This window comes from Schistocerca americana, chromosome X, assembly GCF_021461395.2.
Source record: "Schistocerca americana isolate TAMUIC-IGC-003095 chromosome X, iqSchAmer2.1, whole genome shotgun sequence".
NCBI classification, from domain to species: domain Eukaryota; kingdom Metazoa; phylum Arthropoda; class Insecta; order Orthoptera; family Acrididae; genus Schistocerca; species Schistocerca americana.
In genome coordinates, this window is record NC_060130.1 from 629,464,363 (window position 1) to 629,486,626 (window position 22,264).

The 22,264-nt window shown below is 42.8% G+C and overlaps 1 protein-coding gene across 1 annotated transcript in view; it reads right to left on the reverse strand.

Moving 5' to 3' along the window:
* LOC124555089 (lysosomal-associated transmembrane protein 4B-like) overlaps positions 1-22,264 on the reverse strand; it is a 158,934-nt gene that overhangs the window by 37,033 nt on the left and 99,637 nt on the right. The window contains exon 2 of the mRNA XM_047128884.1: positions 1,042-1,206. Within this exon, the coding sequence (XP_046984840.1) occupies positions 1,042-1,140 (99 nt within the window). The 5' untranslated portion in view covers positions 1,141-1,206. The remainder of the gene's footprint in view (positions 1-1,041; positions 1,207-22,264) is intronic.

Genomic DNA, 22,264 nt, shown 5'->3' on the forward strand with positions numbered 1-22,264 from the left:
TAATTGAATTATCGATTTCTCTGATTGTTATTTGCTTTCAGACCACTATATATTATATTAGAATTTCAGTATTACTATCGCGCACACTAAACGTTTACTCGTTTATTTTGTCCTGCTAGTGTTAGAGTAATAATTACAACTGTTACCATTCTCTCTTAAAGTCACTAACGCATGTAGTCTCTCTTTCTCTCTCAAACTCAAACACACACACACACACACACACACACACACACACAAACACACACACACACACACACACACACACACACACACACACACACACGCACACACAAACCACTGTTAAACCCATCACAAGAGAGAGCTGTAAATAGCCAGATGAGGGTTCTCACAGTCTGTGTAATTTAACAAATGTTAGCGCTTTTAACAAAGAGTGGGATGCACTTTAACCCACCTGGACATGTACATCTTCACCGAGAATCATCTGTCATTTAGACTTCAAAAGATTCCACATTCCATGCTAACTATGTTGACTGTGCGAGTATCTGGCGGTGCGGACCTACTGAAGCTACGACGGGGCCAAAAATTGCCCACTGAGCGTATCTGGGCTTCCTTTTTACAAGAAAAGCACATCGCACATCGCTGGAAACGATATGGTGTTTGGGAGCCTTACATTTAGAGTGCTGAGATGTTGAAGACTTAGCCTGACGTAAGAGTTTATACCCATGAAATTTAAAGAACTGCATTGGATGCATCAATGATGAAATACATAGAATGGTATCACTGAAAATGAGCAAGAAATTTTGAACTTGAGCGTGATGAATTTTTTGTGCAAGTGCAAATTTGTGCTAGATAGCCATTCTAAACCGGATACGCTGCTTACCCCAGACAGTCGCCTTAGACAAGCACGACATTCGACTACACCCCTACGATGGAACCTAACATTAAATGTCAGCTACATTCCCCCATTTTTTCGAACAAATAATGGAGGCAACCTCTCACACTAGGCAGGAGATCTAATATTTTTTTCAGCGTTATTTTACTCTGCAGAAGATAGAAAGGAATGTTCGCTGAGAGACTGACCAGGTACCAGAGCGCTATGAGGATGGTTCCCGTGCGCAGTGAGCAGCCGCAGCAGCAGTCTGCCAGCATCATGGTGTTTGCCTGGGTTCGCACCGTCATTACCAGCTGCTTTCTGGATCACCAGCGTAGTTTTCTGTGCTTTCGTCTCGTCCTCTTCTATTCGCTCTGGAACACAAAGCAAACACAAAGTACGGTTAGAGACGGTAGCGATGATCTGGAGACCTACGCAATTAAAAAGACGATTGTTAGCACTATTACTAAAATACAGGCTGGTCTGTAAATACGGAACCACAATTATAAACTTAAAAGAAATTTAAAGACAAAAAATGTTCAAATGTGTGTGAAATTTTATTGGACTTAACTGCTAAGGTCATCAGTCCCTAAGCTTACACACTGCTTAACCTAAATTATCCTAAGGACAAACACACACACTCATGCCCGAGAGAGGACTCGAACCTCCGCCGGGACCAGCCGCACAGTCCATGACTGCAGCGCCTGAGACCGCTCGGCTAATCCCGCGCGGCAAATTTAAAGACAAGTAGCATGAGATGGAAGAGGGGGAGGGGGGGGGGGGAATCTGTGAGGCTATATTACCAACGTAGTGATTATTTTGGAAGCCACCATTCTGGATGCTACTTGTAATTTTTGTTTGGGAAACGGGTCCTGTGATATAGCAAACGGACAGAGTAGCATGAGATGGAAGAGGGGGGGGGGGGGGGGGGGAATCTGTGAGGCTATATTACCAACGTAGTGACCATTTTGGAAGCCACCATTCTGGATGCTACTTGTAATTTTTGTTTGGAAAACGGGTTCTGTGATATAGCAAACGGATAGAGGTTTACGCAGGAAAAACGATGGTACATGAATTAAATGAAATGTATTCGCATTTGCGAATGCGAACAGCCTTTAACTGTATGAAGGAATGACGGCAATGAAAATTTGTGGTGGACCAGGACTCGAACCCGCATTTATACGTGAGCGGTCGCCTTAACAACTTTGACTATCCATTCACGACCCACGGCCACATGCAAACTTCCATATGTCTCTTGCATTCATGTATGCACGTCCGAAGGAACGTTGCATCGTTACTGTTAACAACACAGGCACTGCAGTATTGTACACTACTGGCCATTAAAATTGCTACACCACGAAGATGACGTGTTACAGACGCGAAATTTAACCGACAGGAAGAAGATGCTGTGATATGCAAATGCTTAGCTTTCCAGAGCATTTACACAAGGTCGGCTCCGGTGGCGACACCTACAACGTGCTGTCATGAGGAAAGTTACCAACCGTTTTCTCATACACAAACAGCAGTTGGCCGGCGTTGCTTGGTGAAACGTTGTTGTGATACCTCGTGTGAGGAGGAGAAATGCGTACCATCATGTTTCCGACTTTGATGCAGGTCGGATTGTAGCCTATCGCGATTGCGGTTTATCGTATCGCGACATTGCTGCTCGCGTTGGTCGAGATCCAATGACTGTTAGCAGAATATGGAATCGATGGATTCAGGAGGGTAATACGGAACGCCGTGCTGGATCCCAACCGCCTCGTATCACTAGCAGTCGAGATGACAGGCATCTTATCCGCATGGCTGTAACGGATCATGCAGCCTCGTTTCGATCCCTGAGTCAATAGATGGGGACGTTTGCAAGACAACAACCATCTGCACGAACAGTTCGACGACGTTTGCAGCAGCATGGACTATCAGCTCGGAGACCATACCTGCGGTTACCCTTGACGCTGCATCACAGATAGGAGCGCCTGCAGTGGTGTACTCAACGACGAACTGGGTGCACGAACGGCAAAACGTCATTTTTTCGGATGAATCCAGGTTCTGTTTACAGCATCATGATGGTCGCGTGCGTGTTTGGCGACATCTCGGTGAACACACATTGGAAGCGTGTATTCGTCATCGCCATACTGGCGTATCACCCGGCGTGATGGTATGGGGTGCCATTGGTTACACGTCTCGGTGACCTCTTGTTCGCATTGACGGCGCTTTGAACAGTGGACGTTGCATTTCAGATGTGTTACGACCCGTGGCTCTACCCTTCATTCGATCCCTGTGAAACCCTACATTTCAGCAAGATAATGCACGACGGCATGTTGCAGGTCCTGTACGGGCCTTTCTGGATACTGAAAATGTTCGACTGCTGCCCTGGCCAGCACATGCTCCAGATCTCTCACCAACTGAAAACGTCTGGTCAATGGTGGCCGAGCAACCGGCTCGTCACAATACGTCAGTCACTACTCTTGATGAACTGTGGTATCGTGAAGAAACTGCATGGGCAGCTGTACATGTACACGCCATCGAAGCTCTGTTTCAGTCAATGCCGAGTCTTATCAAGGCCGTTATTACGGCCACAGGTGGTTGTTCTGGGTACTGATTTCTCAGGATGTATGCACCCTAATTGCGTGGAAATGTAATCACATGTCAGTTCTAGTATAATTTATTTGTCCAATGAACAACCGTTTATCATCTGCATTTCTTCTTGGTGCAGCAATTTTAATGGTCCAGTACTGTATTTGTCCTCCGATACCAGGCAGCGACTTTCAGTTAACATGTACTCTTCTGTATGAGAATTACATATGTGTACGACTGCAGGTTGGGCGGCAGAACGACGAGATATGGAAGTTTGGGTCCGGCTGTGAGTCGTGCACGGACAGCCAAAGTGGTTAAGACGACCTCTCGAGTAAAGCGAGAAATCCAGGCTCGAGTCCTGGTCCAGCACAAATTTTCATTGGCCTCATTCCCTTGCACGGCTGATAGTTGTTCCTATTCGCAACTGCGAGTACATTTCATGTACTTCATAACGGTTGTAGTCACCGCATTGCATCGTTCTTCTTAACAACACAGGCACTGCAATATCGTAAAAACGATGTGGTCTTTCATTTCAGCATGGTTTTATTTGTTCTGTATTTTGTACAGAGCAAGATAAATGCTAGTGATAACAAATAAAGAACACATAATGTGCGCGACGTCCAGCACCTTGTAAGGTTGTTGTTGTAACACACTTACCGGAATGTGAACACAAGCATAAACAATCAGCTTCCTGGGATGTCCAAGGTTTCTGTTGTTCACCGCATACACGATTACCTTGAAATAGGAATCTAATGGACCTAAGTCCGAGGAACGTGCTGGCCACTCCACTAGACGCCTACCACCTGTCAATGTCTGGGGAAAGTAGGTATCCAGGTAAGCCCGGACAGCTAGCCCATAATGAGGTGATGCAGTACCATGCTGAAAGGAAGTTAGAAACGTCCGTTCTTCAGATATTAGCACATCTTCGTATAACTACTGAACATAACGGACAGTTGCGTATGTATTCTGGAGGAAGAGGGGCCCACCAATTCGAAAACCCCAAATTACACGCCAAACTATTACTTTCGATGTGCCAACAACCTTCCGTAGATCCATATACTTATGGTTGGTATCTGACGAGTATCGGTGATTCTGTTTATTTACCTCTCTCTTGACATTTAAAGTAGCTCAGCCATAAACACTACATCACAAGGAAAACGATGGTTCTTGTGTAACTCGAATGTCGCCCATACTGCAAACTGAAACCGACAGTCCGGTTTGTCCGAGGGATGTTATAACATTTGCAATTTTTAAGGGTACCATTTACGTGTGGCCAAAATTCTCTTTTAGATGTACAGCTGACCTAAATGTCCTGCGAGATAGATCGAGTACCGTGCTCTGACTCTTACTGAACGATACTGGAACAGCTGTTGATCCGAGATGTTTCAGCATCGCTCTGTGGGTACTGGGTGGTCTATCTGGTTAGCGTTAATTGAAATCCTCTGCTATAACACTGGTCGTCCCATCTCCTAACATCAGGACGATCTCAGTAAGTTCGCTTTCTGTTAACGCTATCAGCTTTTACGTCAGGGAAAACATTAGTCTTAACTCCAGACTGATTAAATCTATATTCAAATGTAAGATATATCTGTGTGCTGTGTAATATATCACACGACACACTTTCCATTTGAAAATTGTGAGTTCCACCCAAGATGTCGGCCTTTAAAATGGCCGCCAAGTTGGTAACACAGCCTCACAGTTTTTCCCTCTTTCTCACCCCACACTAATATACTTCACACTTATTTTTATCAACTTGTTTATGCTTTGGAATGCTATGATATGTACTCACATGTTTTCTTATACACTGAAACGTCCTAAGTGCCCCGCTGAGTCCAACTCAATTACCAATGAAAATACGAAATTCTGTGTATGGAGGAAACTCTTTGACATGTGTTTCGCAACTGTTTTTATTTCTTCTAGACACAGTCTCAAGACATGCTTTTAAAAGTAACCTGTTTCAGGTGTACGCTAGTCATCTTCAGAAATAGTAAGTTTCACACAGCATTTGACAAATAGTGTCGCGAAAACGCATGTCAAGGAGACCCTCTTCACAAAATGTTTCCTAAGACTTATAATTTCTGGGTATAACCAAAGTATGGCTGAAACTCACGATTAAAATCATATTCTGTGATTGTGCCTAGAAGAAAGAAAAATAAGTGTTTACCTACAACTATTAGTGGCACTACTTCTACGACGTCCTGTTTACACGTGCAGCGCAAAAGATGATACCATAATGTAGTATGCCCCAAACTTTTTGGGTCGAAATTACGCAGGTGGTAGACGACTATGAACCGAGTACTCTGAAGTAAGGAAATGTAGTTTCTTATTTACGCAAACAACCTACGCCTTATAATCTCGTAGCATCTGTGTAAAGGGTCGACAGTTAGTTTCTATGCAAGCATTACAATAGCGCAGAAAAGACTTTATCTGTCGTACAGTAAGACAGGCAGCTGAGACCCTAACAACCAGCTCCGCTTCAGTTTCTACTGCAGGTTCCATACACCAGCGATGTCATGTAATGCCATCATAAAAAAATCCCACCATGAACATATCAAAGATGATTGTGTGTTGTTTTTCTAAGTACTGCCATCAACGATGCAGAAACGAAAGTAGTTTAGAAACACTCGCGTCACACATGTTGATCATTCGAAATCTCGTACCACCAGAAGTATTCATTTTCGGCCATTGAGTTCTGCTCTCAAAATACTTAATTTTGGATCCTCTGCTTTGACTCTGAAGCTTTATGTTTCCTTGTATTCAGAAATCCCATGTAGATTTCATTGGTTTAAATCTAATAGGTATTTCCTGTGTGCGTCTTTGGATCTTCGAGAGATAGTGATTTATTTTAAAGAAAGTTTATAATATCGAGACAGCACCGTGGGTTCCGTTCCCGTTACTGCTAAGGATTTTTCCTTCGTGAGAAACTTGAATGAGTTGCACTCAATCTCTTAATTCCAACTGAGGAAAGATTTGAATGAGAAGTAGCGGATCCAAGTTCTGCGAAACTGACAACGGTCGCAAGACCAGTGTGCTGACTCTATGCCACTCTGTACCACATCCGACTGACGCTATTGGCAGAGAGTGACACAGCGGGTCGTCAGTATTAAATGACCCGTCAAGGCCAGTATGTGGGGCTGGTTATCTGACTTTTACCCGACATATAAGATGAAGTATACGGTACCAGATGTCTACGAAATGGTCACGTCATTCTCGTAAATTACGAGCCAGCGATTTGTGGGCGCGGATCGGGCGCCTAATAGCTACCCGTATGTGATCTATCGGGTTCATATCAGGCAAATTTGATAGCCAAAAAGTCAATGTTCCTCAAAACACTGTTGCACGATTCTGGCTTTGTGACACGCACAGTTATCTTCTTGGAAAGCGTTTCACTGTGGGGGAAGACATTCAAGCATGGAGGGACGCAGGTGGTTCGTAATAATGTTCATGTAGTCCACAGCGCTCATGGTACCTCCAGTTACTACCACAGATCCCAAGGAATCCCAGATGAATGTCCCCTATCGCGTGCCACTGCTCTGCAAGGCTGCGTCAGTGGTGCGCTGGATATTTCGAGCAGCTATTCGCCTGGTTGACCGTCTGCCAGGACACGACCGTCGACTTGGTGTAACAAGAAACATGATTCGTCTTATCAATTGACACATGTCCACTGATCAATTAAGTCTCGATTATGTCGTGCCTACTGCAGTCGTAATTGACGCTGTCGTTGGGTCAACATGGATACACGGAGACGTCACATGCATCGGAACTCCATGTTCAATGAGCGCTGAACGGTGTGCTCCTAAACACTGCCTTGAGTCTGCACCACCACTGTACTCTGTCGTCAGATTTGAGGTGGATCGCGCCTATCCTGCTTTATAGAGAGGGCGAGCCTCCGACCTCCACGTTCTGCGGTGTGGGGTAGACGTCCAACACTTCGTCGCTTACTCAGGTTTCACCGTCCTTCAGTCACTTACCATAGATGTTCACGACAGCAGCACCCCAACAGCCGACCAATGTCGCCGTTCCCAAGATTCTTGTTCCTAGGCGCTGAACAATAACAATTTGACGTCTGTCAAGATCGCTTATGTCTGGATATCCCCATCTGCAGACGATATCAGCTCTAGAATAATCATTCTACCATTCATCTCCGCTCCACTTACATTCTTTCCTTACCAAGTCACGTACCTGCAATGCTACCAGGCGGTATTCAGTCTCGCGGTGGGCAGTGGTGATAATTTTTTGGCTTTCAGTGTATAATTTATTGCTCACAAATAGGGAAAGAAATCCACTACTGTGTGATTACATTATTGGCGAAAAATCATTGGAAGTAGTAACTACCGGTAAATATCTGCAATTAAACATCCAAAGCGACCTAAAGTAGAGTGATTAAATAAAAGAAATTGCTGGAAAAAGAGATGCCAGGTCGAGATTCATTGGAAAAGATGTTAAGGAAATGTAATTCATCCACCAAAGATATAGCTTACAAAACATCTGTTCGCCTGAACTGGGACCCTTACCAGATTCGATTAATAGAAGAGAAGAGCGGAGTGTTTCCTCACGGTTTCATTTACTTTTTTTTTAATCTCATTTTGTTCGCTGTTGTTCGTTGCATCTGCTCGGGGCGTAAGACATCCATTTATGTTCGTTGTTGATCGATTGACTCAGTTTTTTTTTATTACAGAGGGCAGCTAACCCTCTGACCGAACACGCTGAGCTATCGTGTCGGCATTTACTCGGCGCGAGAGCTTTAAGGAGATGTTCAACAAATTCCAGTAGCAGACGTCCTGGGAACAGTCGATCAACATATTACTTCCTTCCATACACATCTCACGAAATGGCCACAACGAGAAAGTCAGAATCATTAGAGGTAGTACGAAGGTCTACTTAAAATTAAATGTCCCCACGTGCCATTCGCGAACGAAACAGAGAAATTGGGTGAGGGCGGTGATACCAGAAGCGCTCCCCACCATGTACTACGAGGTGTCTTCTGGAGTACACAGTCCCTGGCCAAATTATTAGATGCTCTGCACAATTTTAATGTTATTTGTAATATTACGTGTTGAGTACTATATTTAATGCGATTAATAGGAAAATTTATGACAGTTATTCAGGGTACTTATTACAGTGTTGAATTTTGTATCTATTGTTGCTACGTGACATTGGATTGTTGACTTATTGTAGGTATCAATGTGCAGAGTATAGCGTACAGGAAAGGACCTGTTCAGTGGCGTTCCCGCGTGTAACTGGTGTAATACTTTGTTCGCTTTGATTATCAATTTCGTAATATCGACATCGCAGTTGATTGTTTAACAGCTAGATATTACTAATTGTGACCTTTAGAAATGGGTAAAAGAAAGGACACTTCACCACGTAGAAAAACTGAGATTAAAGCCCTCGTTAATACGAAAATGTATTCCAATCGGGAAATTTCTCGAAGGTTGGAAATGTCAGAAGCTAGCGTAGGGCACATAAAGAAGAAAATCGATTCAGGTGAGAAATTGAGCCCCAGAAGGAAGAATAAATGTGGAAGAAGACCAATTTTCATCCGAAGTTCAGAAAGATTTCGCAAAAGAATTTGCCTAGAAAACAGATTCGCAACAACGAAACAGATAAAATCTCAACTGGAAGAGGGTAATATGAATGAATCTGAACGCACTGTTCGCAGAAAGTTGAAGGATATTGATTTCAATGCCTGTCGACCTGCTAGGAAACCAAAGTTAACAGCCATAAGAACGAAAAGCGTCTGAAGTGGGCTAAACAGTAGTGTCATACGGATGCGGATTTCTGGAGATCGGTAATTTAACTCTAAAATTATTATTTACGATATGGTATAACCTAGGTACATTTATTCATAGTGTTATTAATAATGTTTTTTGATTTTTACAGATATGCTTCAGCGATGAAGGCACGTTTGAAATTTTAACTAACAAATCTCACTATGTGCGCTGTCGAACAGGAGGAAAATTTCATTCCGACTGCACTATTCAGACCGTCACGCAACTAAGGTGATGATTTGGTCTGTCACCTGTGGCAAGGGTACAGGACGTCTTTACGTGGTTAAAGGCATAATGTCTAGCGGTTCTGGCGCTGCAGTCCGGAACCGCGGGACTGCTACGGTCGCAGGTTCGAATCCTGCCTCGTGCATGACTGTGTGTGATGTCCTTACGTTAGTTAGGTTTAAGTATTTCTAAGTTCTAGGGGACTTATGACCTAAGATGTTGAGTCCCATAGTGCTCAGAGCCATTTTGAAAGGCATAATGAGGTAAGACCAGTACAAGGAAGTTCTGCAAAAGCGGTTAATACCACAGCTCAGAGAATGGTTCCCCAATGGGGAACAATTTATTTTTATGCAGGATGGAGCTCCCTGTCACACAGCCACGTCAGTTAAACCCTTTCTGAAGGAACAAAATATGCCTCTGTGATTGGCCAGGTAATACGGCTCTGAGCACTATGGGACTTAACTTCTTAGGTCATCAGTCCCCTAGAACTTAGAACTACTTAAACCTAACTAACCTAAGGACATCACACACATCCATGCCCGAGGAAGGATTCAAACCTGCGACCGTAGCGGTCGAGCGGTTCCAGACGGTAGTGCCTAGAGCCGCTCGGCCACTGGCCAGGTAATAGTTCCGACATAAATCCCACAGAAAATGTATGGTAACTAATGAAGAGGGACGTGGCAAAAGATGTCATCACAACAAAAACACAGCTCTCAGAGAGGATCATCCATGTGTGTCATCATCATCCACAAATGCAGGACACAGCACAGTCGTGCATAGATAGCATGCCACGTCATATTAAGGCTCTCGTAGCTGCGAAAGGTGGCTCAACAAGATATTAAAACTAATGTTTTCAGTTTCACAATATTTTAATTTTTGTTGTAATTACTGAAATAAAATATTTTCAACAGATTCTACGATTTTATTTATTTGTTATATCGCCTTAGTTATGAAGTAGACTACACACAATCATTTTTCGAAATTTATGTATTAAAAAAACAAATTTCGTTAGACAGAAATCAAAACTTTCTTAAAAACCGTAGTGCGTCTAATAAATTGGCCAGGGACTGTAGATACTTATGCAGCTGTAGATGGTAGGAGATATTCGATCTCAAAGTATTGCTGGACCATCACCATGTATGAGCGTAGATGAAGCGTGGTGGGGAAGTAAGAATGAATTGGACGGCGACTTTGGTGAGGGAGAATTGAAACTTGTGAGTTAAGTATGTGCTGGCAGAGGAATGTCGTGGGACGGTGAAGGGAAAAGAAATATCTTTTAATGCTGGAAAACCTACCTCAAAAAATCGTAAGGCGCTGATCGAAAAATTTGTTTTCCTGTTTGCATCGAAAGCAGCTGACGACAACTCGTACTACAGTGAAATCGTGTCAATTGAAGACGAACTAGGGGAAGATGTGATTACTACTTGCAGTACATAAAAATACATTTGTTCTTTAGTTTAATGAAAATTTTCATCCAGACGATTAGTCATTGCTTTTATACGTCTCCCTTAACTGCATTAACAAACTAGCTTCTATATTTTGAACGCAGCAGTTGGGGGTCCATGTTACAAAATGTCAGAAATCACGTATGTCTGCCTGTATCTTTTTCCTTTGAAATATGACCTTATGCTGATCCAGTCCAGCCTTATTTAATAAAAAACAGTTCCTGTCCGTATGAAAGACGATGGTCAAGGCTGATATAGAGAAACGGTGGTGACCGTAAATCACTGTGGTAGAATCAGGTCATGGAAAAAAAAATCTCCCTTGCAGCCCTCGAGCCTCAGAAGAACGATGGAAATTCAATACATACAGAATGTATAACATATTTTCTGCTGTCTTTTCTTGTCGGTCGCGAGTCAATGCTTAAATCTTGTTCCGTCTTTTCTGCAATACTTTAGATATTTCTATTGTCCGCTGCTCCTGCCACCAAACTTCGTTAATTCCCACATATCTAACTTCAACTTACACATTCCCCATTTTAAATTTTCTAGCCATCCTCCGATCCGTAGAACACCTGTTTTGTTTCTGCTGATGACGACATCTTCCCGACTAGTCCGCGCCCGGAGATCCGAATGGGGGACTGTTTTTTTACCTCCGGAATATTTTACCCAAGAGTATGCCGTCATCATTCAACCATCCACTAGAGGTGCATACCCCAGGAAAAAATTACGGCTGTAGTTTCTCCTTGTTTTAGGCTAGTCACAATACCAGCACAGGAAGATCGTTATCGTTGATGTCACAAGGCCAGCTCAGTCAATAATCCAGGCTGTTGCCACTGCAACTACTGAAAGGGCTGCTGTCCCTGTTAAGGAACCACATGTTTGTCTGACCTCTCTACACATACCCCTCCATTGTTGTTGCATTTACGGCACAGCTATCTGTATCGCTGAGGCGCGCAAACCATCCCACCAGAGGCAAGGTCCACGGTTCATCCGGGATGGAGGTCTTCACATATCCAGTACATCCATCAATAAAGATATCAAGTTTACGCCTAAAACATGAATGTGGCCTCTCAAATTAAAGGCCTCCAAGCTATTTCGGCATGTAAATTGTTACATACCTGTAGAAAACACTTATAGCACACTACGCAGGTAGTTGGCATTTCATCCTAGGTTTAAATCAGAGCATGAACAAAGCAAACGATAACAAGCACAATTTTAGTGGGAAGAAGGTAACAACACTCACACATTGTTCATGTCAAGTGTCACAGTGGTATTTTCCGTTTAAAATGTCCATCAGAATAAGCAAAGGGTATGTCTTACAATATTTCTGTCTAAAATGTACATCAAACCTGTTTAGAAGTTTTTCAGTAATGAGTCAGCTCACCAACCGTCATTTTAGGGAACAACAAGAGAATGCATTATGTTCTATTCTAGAAAAACATAATGAATTATATTGACAGGATACTGTTGCTTTTTATTACATTTTATCAGGCTAATACTGCTTTTTATTTCATTTGATCTAGGCATACTCGAAGTTACGTACAAAAACAAACATTTTGGGAAAGCTGCGATATTTACCGATCATAACTAGTGTCCTGGCTGTCTAAAGCATTTAAAGAATATATTTCCTCTCCATTTCATAATCACCTACTAAAACTAAAGCTGAAAACTAAATACTCCCTCCGAACAGGCCTTGGGAGACCCAACGGTACTGACCGACCGCCGTGTCACCCTCAAACATTGGCGTCACCGGATGCTGATATGGAGGGACATCTGGCCAGCACACCGCTCTCCCTGCCGTCTGAATGGACGATGGTCTTACCTATGAAAAATATTTTATCTAAGAGGATGCCATCAATGTTAATCTATTCAGTGGAGTTGGACACTCTCGGGAAAAGAAATTACACTGTAATTTCCCCTTGCTTTCAGCTGTTTACAGTACCAATAAAACAAGACCATGTACGCCGATGTTACAGGGCCACATCAGTCAATCATTTAACGCCTGCAACCGCTGTAAAGGATACTGCCCCTCTTCAGGAACCATATGTTTGTCTTGTGTCTTCATAAGTACCTCTCCACTGCGTTTGCACCTACAGTACGACTAACCGTATCATTGAAGCACACAAGCCATCCCACTTCGTCAAGGTCCATGGTTCTGCGAGGGGGGGGGGGGGGGGCTTCTTGATAACTTGACAATCACAGGTGTTATTGAATTTGATAGGGGAAAGAAGAAAATATAAAAGGCAGGCGAAGAGGAATACAGTCTAAAAATAGGCATGACAGAAAGTGCAAAATAACTAAGTTGAAATGGGTAGAGGGCAAATGCAAGGCTATAGGAGCATGTATAACTAAGGGAAGGACAGACTCCGCATATGGGAAAGTAAGAGAGATCTTTGGAGAAAAAGAGAGGCAGGTGTATCAATATCAAGAGCTCAGATGGAAAACTAGTACCAGTATTAAGCAAAGAAGGGAAAAATTGAAAGATGCAAGGAATATTTAGAGGAGTTTTAAAAGGTAAACTCGTTTTAAGACAGTATTATAGACAGAGAAGAGGAAGTGGACAAAGATGAGATAGGAGGAATGGTACTGCGAGAAGATTTTAACATAGCTCTGAAGGACCTAGGTCGAAGCAATGCCCGTGGAGTAGATGGCATTCTATCAGAACTACTGCTAACTTTGGTAGAGCAAGCCATGACAAAATTACTCCACCTGATGTGGACGACGTATGAGATAGGTGAAATACCCCCAGTCTTCAAGAAAAATGTGATAATTCCAAAGAAAGCAAGTAATCACAGGTGTATTAACGAGCTATTAGTTTAATAAGTCATGGTTGTAAAATACTGACACGAATTAGTTACAGAAGATTAGAAAAGCTGGTAGAACCTGATTTTGAGGAAGATCAGTTTGGATTCTAAAGAAATGTAGGAACACCTGATGTAATACTTACCATAAGGCGTATCATAGGAGGTAAGTTAAAGAAAGGCAAACCCACGTTTATAGTAGTTTTAGACTTAGAGAAAGCCTTTCACTCAACCCCTTTCATCTCTCTCTCTCTCTCTCTCTCTCTCTCTCTCTCTCTCTCTCTCTCTGTGTGTGTGTGTGTGTGTGTGTGTGTTTATGGAAGCTTGCCCACCTCCGTCTTTGGTATATCTGTATTCCGTGCATTATGAAGTCTTCTTGCGTATTACGAAAATATGTAGATACATTGCTATGATGATTTTGTCAAAACGTCTTCTTCCCTAACTGTAATGGTATTTAGTCAGTTCGATTGTATTTGGTTGTGCTCTGTCCTCACGTCTCATGTTTTAGAGCATTATAATTATATTTAAGTATTATTTAGTAGGTGATTGGCAACGACCTTGATGCAGTGGTAACATCGGTTCCCGCCGGACCACCGAAGTTACGCGCTGTTGGGCTCGTCTGTGACTTGGATGGATGACCATCGCAGTTGGCAAGTGGGGTGCACTCAGCCCTTATGAGGCAAACTGAGGAGCTACTTGACGGAGAAGAGAGGGCTTCGGTCACGAAAACTGACAACGGCAGGCAGGTATGCTGGCCACATGCTCCTCCATATCCGTATCTGGTGACGCCAATGAGGGTGACACGGCGGTCGGGCAGTACGGTTGAGTCTTCCGAGGCCAGTTCGGAGGGAGTTTTTAGTTTTCAGTTTTAGTTTTAGTAGGTGATTATGAAATCGAGAGGAGATATACTCTTTAAATGCTTTAGACAGTCAGAACACTGTAGGTAATTGTCCGAAAGAACAGATATCATCGGTGACCATGCAGCTCATTAGAAAGAAATTACAATGAAATCAATACCCCTAGCTACATACAGGCATTGATATAAGTCAACAGGGACAGTTGAAAATGTGTGCCCCAACCGGGACTCGAATCCGGGATCTCCTGCTTACATGGCAGACGCTCTATCCATCTGAGCCACTGAGGACACAGAGGACAGTGCGACTGCAGGGGCTTGTCTCTGGCACGCCCCCCGTGAGACCCACATTCCCAACTTATTGTCCCACACTATATTCATAGTGCCCCTGCCCATTATACTCATTACTCGTGGCTTGTTGCCGATTCCCATAAGAGTTCGGGCACAGTTTGAGCATCTGCACAGAAGAAGATGGTCAAATGGCCGGTGAGCCTTACCTTATATATGGTACCTGTTCTTTCGGAATGTCCGTTGAATTTTTGTTACATCATAAATGACAAAAATTTGGAATTGTCGTCTCAAGTAAATACCTCGGGTTTATGATCAGGAACATTGTAAACTGTTAGTGTGACAGGACCGTGTTTTGGCTATTCGGTGGAAATGGGAACAAGTTATCGTAGCTCCGGCAACAATGTACGGTGTGTAAGGTCAGCATCAAACGAAGCCTGCTCCTGCAACACGAGATAGTATAAAAGACAGTTCGGGAACTGGGAGAAGGACAAGGATTTTGCTACTGCATTGTGGTGCATCCCCAAACTTCATAAAGATACTGCAGTCCAAAGCAGATCCGCGTCCCTCAGGACCCATTCACGTCTATCACCCCAACATGCTATCGTCATTATTCTGTAGCATCCAACAGAGAAAAGTTACGAACTACAAAAGCTCCATTAACTTCATCCGATAGAGAACTCCATAAGACTTTTATTGCATCTCTCTCCTCCCATATATGGAAAACCAATACTGTCTGCGTGCCGGCATTGAGCACATTGGAAGATCCTATTAAATATACAGGTATTGATCCATTGCTCAGACCAGTGTAAAGTTGCATCGCCTGTACTGTAGGAAGATGACCGTATCTCACAACTATACTATAAGTCGCAAGAGACGCTCCTTGTGACCCTGTGTCATTGTTTGAAAAATTAGTTTCTGCTGTAACACTCTTTGTACACTGCCATACATTTTTTTCAACGATTTCGAGGTCTGAGTCAGGTTCTAAACTGACATTAACACGTTCTGATCCATTACTTCTCACATAAAACTAGACGTCACATCGTGTAAGTCAAGTTGTTACTGCTGCTACCATAACACATCACACACAATGGATGATTTAAAAAAAAAGACAGTTGCAACACAAGGAAACTAGAAGTTTGGCGGCGTTGTGGAGCGTTTCCAAACTGCTGTCTGAAGGTGACTGACGACCTCTACAGTTAAACTTATCTGTCACAGTGATGGAATAGCTGATGGTTCTGAGTTCCATTTCGACTGATTCCTCATATTGCAGTCATGTACGCGATCACTGTTTCAGTGTTAGCCATCCCCAGAAGGTGTTGCCCCTTCACCAAACCTCTTTCTCCATCACAAACAAGTGATGTCAGTCAATCATTATGTGGTAACCAACAGCGTATGGGATGGAAAAAGACACTGTCGACATACTGTAATAATAAGCATCACAGTTGATAGTGCAAACAGTTTTAGTATTTTTACAGTAATTTCAACATCGACCAATGATGCGACAGCATGCTTCCAAATTTCAGTATCATTGCTAAACTGCCCCTTCTCTACTTCACGAGTGTCATTGCGAATGTAGGTAGATGACTATACAGTATGTCCATTCTTCGTTAATTCTCAAACATATACATGATCAAAGTATACCAGACAGTGCTGTACATATTTCTAGCTCCTCGAGCATAGTGTTTAATTTAAGATCTATCTCTATGTCGATGGGAGTCACAAGGCATTCTCGCAGTCTTAGGATAAAATTAGAGACTGAAAGAGCCCCTCGCACTGTCTTTGGCCAACCCACCCTGCAGCACGGTTACCGATTTAATCTGCAGCTGACCAGAAGTAGACCGCTACAGTCTACATCTTGTGAATGAATGGAGATTGCCGAGTCCTCGTCCATCCAAGTGCACAAGATTTCTTCAGATGCGCCCATGTCGAGGAGGTAAGCACTCCTTATCGGTGTATAATAACAGCTTTGAAAGTGTTGTGATGTAATAGCAGACGGTTAAGAAGAAAAAGAAATGGGTGATTTTTATGCATGATGGAGCTCCAGACAGGATAGAGTTCAAAGAATTTTAAGTAAATCAACTACACTATCAATTTTAAAGTATTGTTCTAGTGTGTGGGATCAGTACCAGGGGGGTATTGGTAAGAGAGAACATAAACACACGCACTCCTAAGGCAACAAGGTTCTGCACTTAAAACTGGCTATATTGTTAGATCGCATGAATTTCCGACCTATCTGTCATGTGGAATGCGTCGCTGTTAATATTCCAATGTAATAAATATATTTCCAGTACATGACATACACCCTTCTTGCAGGTTTCTCTACGATAAACTATGGTAACAAACTGTAAAATGAAAAAACTACTTCCTTAAAACATCGGCTCTGTGTGATACTTGCACAATATAGCTTTCCAGAGATGTATAGCGTCAACTGTTTAGATCCGATCATGGTTCAGAAATTATACTATACTCACATCAGCCCTATATAAAATGATCGTTAGTAACGGAGAATACCTCTTACAAGGAAACAGATAAACACATAGCAACGGCATCCGACATGTGAAATTATACATCATGCCACCACTAACTCTGTAAACAGCATATCTGTCAAGCAGATGTATACATTGGGATTGCAGTGTCTCACAAACACCTATCGCTAACTTAGAATCAGCTCAAATTTATACCCAAGATTTGACAGGGGAATGGAGTACATCACATAAATCTTCGTTTGTTTAGAGGAATGTATAAAAACAGGATGGTCACGTTTCATCACACATGAGATGGAAGTCCTCTGATGACCGAGTGGTTTCCTGTTAACGATCGCAAGTAGACAGTGCTCTAAGTCACATACAGAACACGTGGTTGTATGCGAGTCGAACGCAGGCAATGTCACGCAACTGATGCATCCTGAGAGGACAGCGGAAAAAAATTGGGCAAATGGCCTGCAGCAACATCTCCCTCTCTAGAATGTATCATCATCTGCCATTAAATCGTACCTCGTTACAGCTCCATCTCCATCGATCACCCTGTCCACTCTCTGTTATCCTTTAACGCAGATAAATGTAAATTTAGAGGCAGATGGTTCTCTGTTTTCCTGAAAAGCGTCAGATACAGTAATCACGACGCGTGTATCACTGTTACCTCAATAGACGTACAGTAGAGCGTTGCCTCGACGGAAAAGAGAGTGACTGTTTCCCTGGTTCCCTTCACTGCCATGTCGATGTTTTCTCGGATTCAATAATTGTTCTGGGCCATCCAGAAGACACGCAAGTACTTCCTCAATATCCCTGCATTTCAGTGTATTTCCCCTCAATTTATACATATTTTCCGTCATTTTTCGCAATTCTATCGATTTTTTATGTCACTTCTACCCACGTGATCATGACATTACCGCTCGTTCCGTGTTCTAAAATTGCTTGTAAATGTAGTACAGCTGCCAACACCTAGCGCAAACGCACTATTTTTCTGATCGGCAGGCGTAGTATAGCATGCAGTCACCTCCACCTACATATTCCACATTTACAGTGCATTTGCTCTGTTCTCTGTATGTCTATGTATGTGCATGTGGAGCCTCTGCAGACTGGTTAGAACAAGATGGGGGGCAAGTTCTCTACGGAAAGTTCTGAGTGCAATGTGATGTAGTCTTTGTTCAGGTGTTCAAAGACAAGTTGAAGCAGACCATCCACATCTGGTGTGATGCTGTTCCTCATCTGACATTGTGGCATTAGGACATCTCCAGACCAGTAGCTGTAGGACACCGAAAATTCCAGCCATGCTAGAGACACATCTCGTGGCGATGCGTCAGCCTTGCTGGGCAGATAAACATGTGTGCACGGCCAATGAGTCTCGCATGTCCCGTTAGGATCCCTAGGAACAATGCATGCTGTGCTATTCTGGGAAGCATTGCAATAGATTTCTGTAGAGCGTTCAGAGGGGAGACTTGCCTCTTATTTACATAGACCTGGGACGTCAATATAACATTGAGGACTTTTTAATCGTGTCTGCGAGGGTGCGCCGCTATACAAACATCTCTCGGTGCTGGACCGGTAGGTACGACTCAGCCACAGTGGTTAGGTGAACACATGCGCATCCAGAGGGTGACTTGGCTCTTATTTACATAGACATGTGATGTCAGTATAACACTTGAAGAGCTCTAACTGTATACCCAAAAATAGATGCGACTTTCACCTGCTGGCTGCAGGTGGCAGCGGCGTGAGAGTGATGTCTCACGCCCTTGCATTCATCTCTCCGGCACTGGCTTGCGTCTGGCTGGCCCTGCAAAGCGCATGTGTGGTGTCAGTGGTGTCGGCATGTGCACGTGTCGGAACAGTTTGCTGATACGTCGCGGTTGATGATAGTTCAGAAGTGGTTTTTACGTACACTGAGTGTTTGTGCACTGTATTATTTTCGGCTGTTTAAGCGTTGTGAGCGTGTTTGCAGAGCCTTTTACATTAATTATTTTGACAATTTACCAGTTGTTTTTGTGTCTACATATCAGTGTACTGCATTATTTCGGTGATTTATGAGTAGTTTGCAGGTCTGTAGGATGTGTATTGTGAGCCCAAGCACGCCAGAGCAAGTGTTTTGTGTCAGTGTAATAAATGAAGTACGTGAAATCCGTCCATAAATAAATTGTCCCAAAATAAATAAAGTACATTCCTTCCTCTCTCCAGCAGCCCAGAACAGGCTGAGTCCTTTTCCTGCCATTTTTCCCCAGATCACCATGGTATGATAGTGCCCTCTGGTGGCAGTGCTGTGTACTAGGTCAGTTGGACTCTGGACCTCATGGTAGACACACTGGATGGGGCTTCTGCCTCAAACTGTTTAAATAAACACTGCATGCAAAATAAAGACTTACATCCACCCAATCAAGCAGCCCAGCACAGACTGTCCTTTTACCAGCAGTTCCAAGGAAGAGGTGGTGGTTGGATGACTTAGGTTAGTGGAGGTAGCCCAAGTAACATATTTTCCCTACATTTTCTTAGGTTAGTGGAAGTAGCCCAAGTGATCTTTTTTCTGCCAAAATTTGAACTTCCTGCCATTTTCTGGGGGAGAGGGGGAAGTGAGGGGGAGGGAGGGGAAGGGGTTAGATCAGTGGAGGTACCCCAGTTGACCTACTTTCCCGCCGAAATTTGAACTTCCTTTCATGACGTCGTTGCGATATTGCCATATCTATTGCCGCCATCTTGGATGCGTCGTTTTAAATAAATTTTGCAACAATGCATCCTGGGATGGCGTCCTTGTTGTTCCACTACTTACAGGATGTGTTCAACCTTTGCATTTTTGACACATTGATCTCTGCTAGGGACACTTTCAACCAAGTCTAATGGTTCAAATGGCTCTGAGCACTATGGGACTTAACAGCTGAGGGCATCAGTCCCCTAGAACTTACAACTGCTTAAACCTAACTAACCTAAGGACATCACACACATCCATGCCTGAGGCAGGATTCGAACCTGCGATCGTAGCGGTCGCGTGGTTCAACCAAGTCTCTGAGTCTCTGAATGTCTATTGCAGCAGACCATTCTTCCTCAAGAGCCTAAACCAGAGAAGGGAATGATGTTGAACGCTGGGGTCTGAACTGAAGTCAACGTTCTAACTCATTCCAAAGATGTTCCATTGGGTTCAGGTCGGGACTGTGGGCAGATCAGTACACTTATACAATGTTTATTGTTCATAAACCATTGCCTCACGTGTGGTGCTATATGATAGTTTGCACTGTCATGTTGATACAAACAATAATCGTCTCCTAACTGTTCCTCCATTGCAATCAGTAAACAATTCTGTAAAATACGTCCATATCCTTTGGTATTCAGCTTTCACTTAAGTGTAATAAGCAGACAACAACCTAACTACGAGAAACACCCCCATATCACAACACCACCACCTTCGTACTTGACTGTTAACACCACACATGGTGGCAGGTAACGTTCTCCAAACAGTGGCCAAACTCAGCCACTTCCATCGCATTGCCACATTTCAGCACATGCTCGTAGTATGTGTATTTAACATCTCCATATTGGCAAACATTGTAGTTAGTTACATCCTATGATTGGTTATTAATTTTAAATGATTGTTACTCTTAATCAATATTTATAATATGTCGGATCAATAATTGTTATGTTAAACGTTAAAAACTGTAGTTTTTGGATGTGTATCGTTTAAGAAACAGTATATTCAACAGCATCATTTGGAAGATCAAAATTATTTTAAAAAATTAAAAGTATACCTGGAATCGAAACTTCGAACTCTAGAATTCTTAATTAAATACTATATCCATTGCATCAACTTTGGACCATAGGAACATACCACTAAACTGATGTGCTTACAGTGTTACCAAATTGCCTTTCTTCTACGTTCATTTTCTATCGAAAATACGCATGGGATGAAATTTTATTATAGATATTTTTGGAACCCATATAAACTCGTGTTGGTGTCCGAGTGCGTGGAGTTTATTTTACCCTGTAAATGAAAGTCTGTATCTTGAACTGGGATATTTATTCAAACAATGCAATTACAGAGTCCGATTTTGTTTCCCTGTTGGAGCTGATGCTTCATCTCTAATGATGTCATCGTTGACGGGACGTAAAACCTTCATTTTCATTACTTTTTGTACCATTTATTTGCCACTACCCTTTAATCTTTTGTAGTACCTTCAGCATTTGTGTGAAGGATAGGACATGGCTTTTACGTGGTCTGAGCTTAACTAAGACTGATTAATGCTCTTATTCAGTCATACGACTTTATGTCCCTATAGCTGCTATCAATCTAAAAAGTAGTATGTGTGGCTTGGTGGTCAAAAGTAAGTCAATAACGTGTGAAACTCCCATGCATGTGTCACATTTAAGAATCAATATGTGTTTGTATCAGATTTAAGATAAAATTGCGCAACTGTGTGTGTTGGTAATCACCGACAACTTATCATTGCTGTGGGTTGATCGACCACGTCTCTCAAACCTGTGCTCTTTGCAACCAACGATGCTCATCATTTTACAATTAATGTGTGGACATTACTAAATACTGTATTTAATGAAGGTTTACATTACTCAAACCTTAAAGTTCGGTGGCGATCACCCACGGACTATTGGTGAAAAGCGTTGTGGGTTAGTAAAAGGATGAAGGAAGGTTATTATTTAACGTCCTGTCGACATTGAGGTCATTGGAGACAGAATACACAAGCGGATTGTAGAAGGATTGAAAAGGAAATCGTCCTTACCCCTCCAAAGGAATCATCACGGCATTCGCCTTAAGGATTTAGGGAAATCGTAGAAAAGCTAAATCGGGATAGCTGGCCTGTCCTCCCGCATGCAAATCTAGTGTCGTGTGACTGTGGCAGTCGTCATGTTCTTATATTTGATTACTCGTATTTTCACTCCAAATGGACGTCTGTGTCTGGGGCAGCAAGCTCATGGTACAATTTGTTACATAGCAAAAGCTTCTTAAGGGAAGTGTCAGGAATATCAAAATTTTGAACTATC